Consider the following 3267-nt stretch of genomic DNA (forward strand, 5'->3'; position numbering starts at 1 on the left):
ACAGTAGAAGAAATAAAATCTCTATGTACACTAGATACAGGAGAGTAAAAAAAGGATATGTTTTTTTCTCTGTCCTTCAGCTCGGAAAGCTGCATTTTTAATTCTTGAATTCTTGTGTTTTGTCCTTTCTTAGATTACGCTGTCCCCTGATGCCCGAAATACAGCATGGGTTTCATTTGATGGGAGGAAGAGACAGGAAATCTGCCATGGAGACAGGTGAGAATTTCTCTTTGGTTGCGACTTTTTAAGCATTGAGAGAGTTGTGCAGCCACACTTTTTTTTGAATTTCCCTCATGTTGGCTAGGACTGTAAGGTATTGGTGGTGGCAGCAGAAATTAATATTTTATAAGTCTTATAATTGCTTGTAAGTGGCAAGGTTAGCAAAAATGTTTTGGATACTCCTGCTTGGAAAAAAAATAGGCACATTTTTAAAAGCAGATGAAATGTTGGCAGGGGGGAAAAGGACATCCAAATACGACTTATAGAAAAAGGTCATGCCCTTAAAGAAATCTGTGAACTTCAGCTCATGGACTAGATCTTGGGACTGCTGAACACAGTGAAGTCAACAGGAGTAGCTTGTGCTCATTACCTCTCAAGAAGGCATTGTTTGGCACATACACCATTGAATAAAATTGCAGAGCCAATCTAGGAAAAAAAAGCAAAGGTCGTCTTCATAGAAAAGTAGGGCTGGAACAGACCTCCTGAGATCATCTGATCCAATGCCCTGCTTGAAGTAGGTTCATCCCTACCTAAGCCATCCCTTACAAGTTTTCCTTTAACTTATTCCTGTAGCTATACAATCAACCCCGCTGCACAATTATGAGGCATGTTGCCCAAAGGCACCAAAAACTCCATAACTTGCCACAGGTAAAGCGGGAGGATGAGGGCTGTCAGTGTCCCACCGCTGCAAAGGGGTCTTATTATACGCAAGAGATCCAAAAAAGAGTGCTATGCCCCCTGCCATAGATGAAGGCACTTTGCCTGTGTTCAGATGAGCTTTTATAATAGCAGATACATTGGGCCCTTATTACATTCAGTGGCAGGAGTCTGCAGCTCCTGAGACACGGTGCAGTGCTTTAAAGCAGTGGTTCTAAATTTTTTTTTTTTTTTGTATTGGGACCCATTTGTAAACATCACTGGCTAGTCCCAACCCAGTAAATAGTTTAAGTAGAAAAGAGTCCCCTGGCCCTGCTGGTGCACTTCACTCCCAACCCACTGTCCTCTGCCGCAGTTCCCCAGTGTGTGGGGCGGGTTGGGAGGAAGTGTGGGCCATGGGGGTCCCCAGCAGCCTCTTGCAGGCTGGAACTCTGCCAGCTTGCAAGGGAAAGCCCATGGTTTCCCAGGTTTTTGTCCTTTTAAAGGAGAATCCATTTTTAAAGTTTGTTCGCAACCCTTTCATATGTTCTTGCAACCCACTTTTGGGTTGTGACCCATGGGTTGGGAAACTCTAGTTTAAAGGACTTGTCCTCTTTCCCAGTACAGAAATGTAGATTAGTAAGAAAGAGCTCAGAATAACCCCAAGCTGTCTGCTGCATAGTTTATTATATTCTTATAGATCCATTTTGCTGTCTGACCACTATGCTTTTCTGATCCATATTTGTGGGAAGATGAAGAACAGGACAGTACAAGGATCTTTCACTCTGGAACTTGTTGGGTTGGGTTTTTTTCCCCCCTGCAGTTGAGCAATAAGACGCATTGGGAGTCTGCACATTCGATCAGATTGATGCTATGGCAGTGATGTTGGACTTTGTTGTTTGCTGCCTTTAAGTTTTAGGACTTGAGGTTTAAGGATCAAGGTGACATGTAGTAATTACATTTTTGAGCTGACCCAAGGGTGGTCTTGTGAACCCCAGCAAAGGGATGCAAGGCTCTCTAGAGCAGGAAAGAGAAATAGGGGGATAAAGCAGGCTGGCTGTAGACTCTGCTCACAATAATTCTTACCTATAGCATTGTATCTCTGCTGACGTTTCTAAGGCATTCTGCTTGTTGTATTATGTAGGTACTGTGTCCCAACTTGGCCAACAACAAATTTCAGAAACTAACCATTGCCCAAAGATTTTAATACTTATAGACCTAAGGATTGAAAAAGGTTTCCTGGTTGTACAAATACCAAAGTATGATTTTATTGCATTTTTTATGTTACTTCTTTACTAATTGAGGGTATTTCTGTGTTGCAGTATTAGCATCACTACCTCTTGCTATCCCCTTCCTTCAATCTGTTTCCGAGATCCTGTGAGCGACTGGTTCGAAAGCCTGGCTGAGTGTTTACACTGGAATGTTCGGAAGAAGCAGAATAACTTTGCTGTTGAAGAAGAAGAATTTTGAATGTTGAAAGCTAATGATGCTCATGTGGTTTAATGTGGCAGTATCCCTTGTTTAAAAAAAAAAAAAAAAAAAAAAAAAAGTTTTGGGTTTAAAGCCTGTAGTTCCTGGGAATAAACACAATAGGCACATATTTTAAACAGTGCTGTACCTCATAGCAGTCTGATCTGCTGATGACCAGAAGTGATCATGTTACATCCAATCCCCTGGCAGTAGGAATTCAAGGTTTAAAAATCTGACTTTTGCCAGCTAAACTTAATTTTTTTTTAATTTTAAAATTTTAAATTGGGTTGATATTGCTAATCAGCAGGGCCATCCCTGGGGGGCGGGGCATGAATCAGGGCAACCATCCTGGGCTCCGCACTTTCTGGGGCCCCATGGAGTCAGGCGGAGCGGCTGTAGCGCATCTGCGCCACTGCTGCCAGCTTCGCATCCAGCCGCTTGCTACCCTGCCTCCGTGCTGCCGGCGCTACCACCATTGGCTTCTTCATATCCAGGGTGCACAGGATTGGGTCGGGGTAGGGCCCCATGCGAGCTGATTTGCCCTGGGCCCTGCACCCTGTTCAGGTCAGCTGTGCTAATCAGTATCCAAAACACCTACAATCTTGATTGTAACCAGCAATTTGCAAAGTGGCATGGTAGGTTGTATACATAAATAATAGAAAAGTGAATTAAAATATTCCAGTTAGTTTGGTATATTTGTTATTCTCTGTTAAGATTTCTCTTCCTTTAAAACAAAGGAATCTTGCTCAGAATGCCTTCCCATTGAGACAGCACTTAAATCCTTTGCCTTTACATGCAAGTGTGGCAAGAATTTTGGAGGGAAGAAAGAGTTAGTTATACTGATTAAACTCTTTATTTTTAGTAGTTAAAACTGTTGAAAACCCTCTTATTTCTGCCACTTAAATTAACATTGTCTGGCCTTATCACTGTTCTTATCATCCA

General features: G+C 42.3%; 1 protein-coding gene across 3 annotated transcripts in view; it reads left to right on the forward strand.

Annotated features, from left to right (window-relative positions):
- The window catches only part of NADK (NAD kinase), a 52978-nt gene extending 50600 nt beyond the window's left edge, over positions 1-2378 (forward strand). For all 3 annotated transcript variants that reach the window (XM_019511696.1, XM_019511695.1, XM_019511697.1), the window contains 2 exons: positions 134-216; positions 2178-2378. In XM_019511696.1, coding sequence (XP_019367241.1) covers positions 134-216; positions 2178-2325 — 231 coding nt within the window. In that variant the 3' untranslated portion in view covers positions 2326-2378. The remainder of the gene's footprint in view (positions 1-133; positions 217-2177) is intronic.
- The last annotated feature ends 889 nt before the right edge of the window (positions 2379-3267 follow it).

The sequence above is a fragment of the Gavialis gangeticus genome, unplaced genomic scaffold (genome assembly GCF_001723915.1).
Source record: "Gavialis gangeticus isolate Ggan-Ray unplaced genomic scaffold, GavGan_comp1, whole genome shotgun sequence".
Classification (NCBI taxonomy): Eukaryota; Metazoa; Chordata; order Crocodylia; family Gavialidae; genus Gavialis; species Gavialis gangeticus.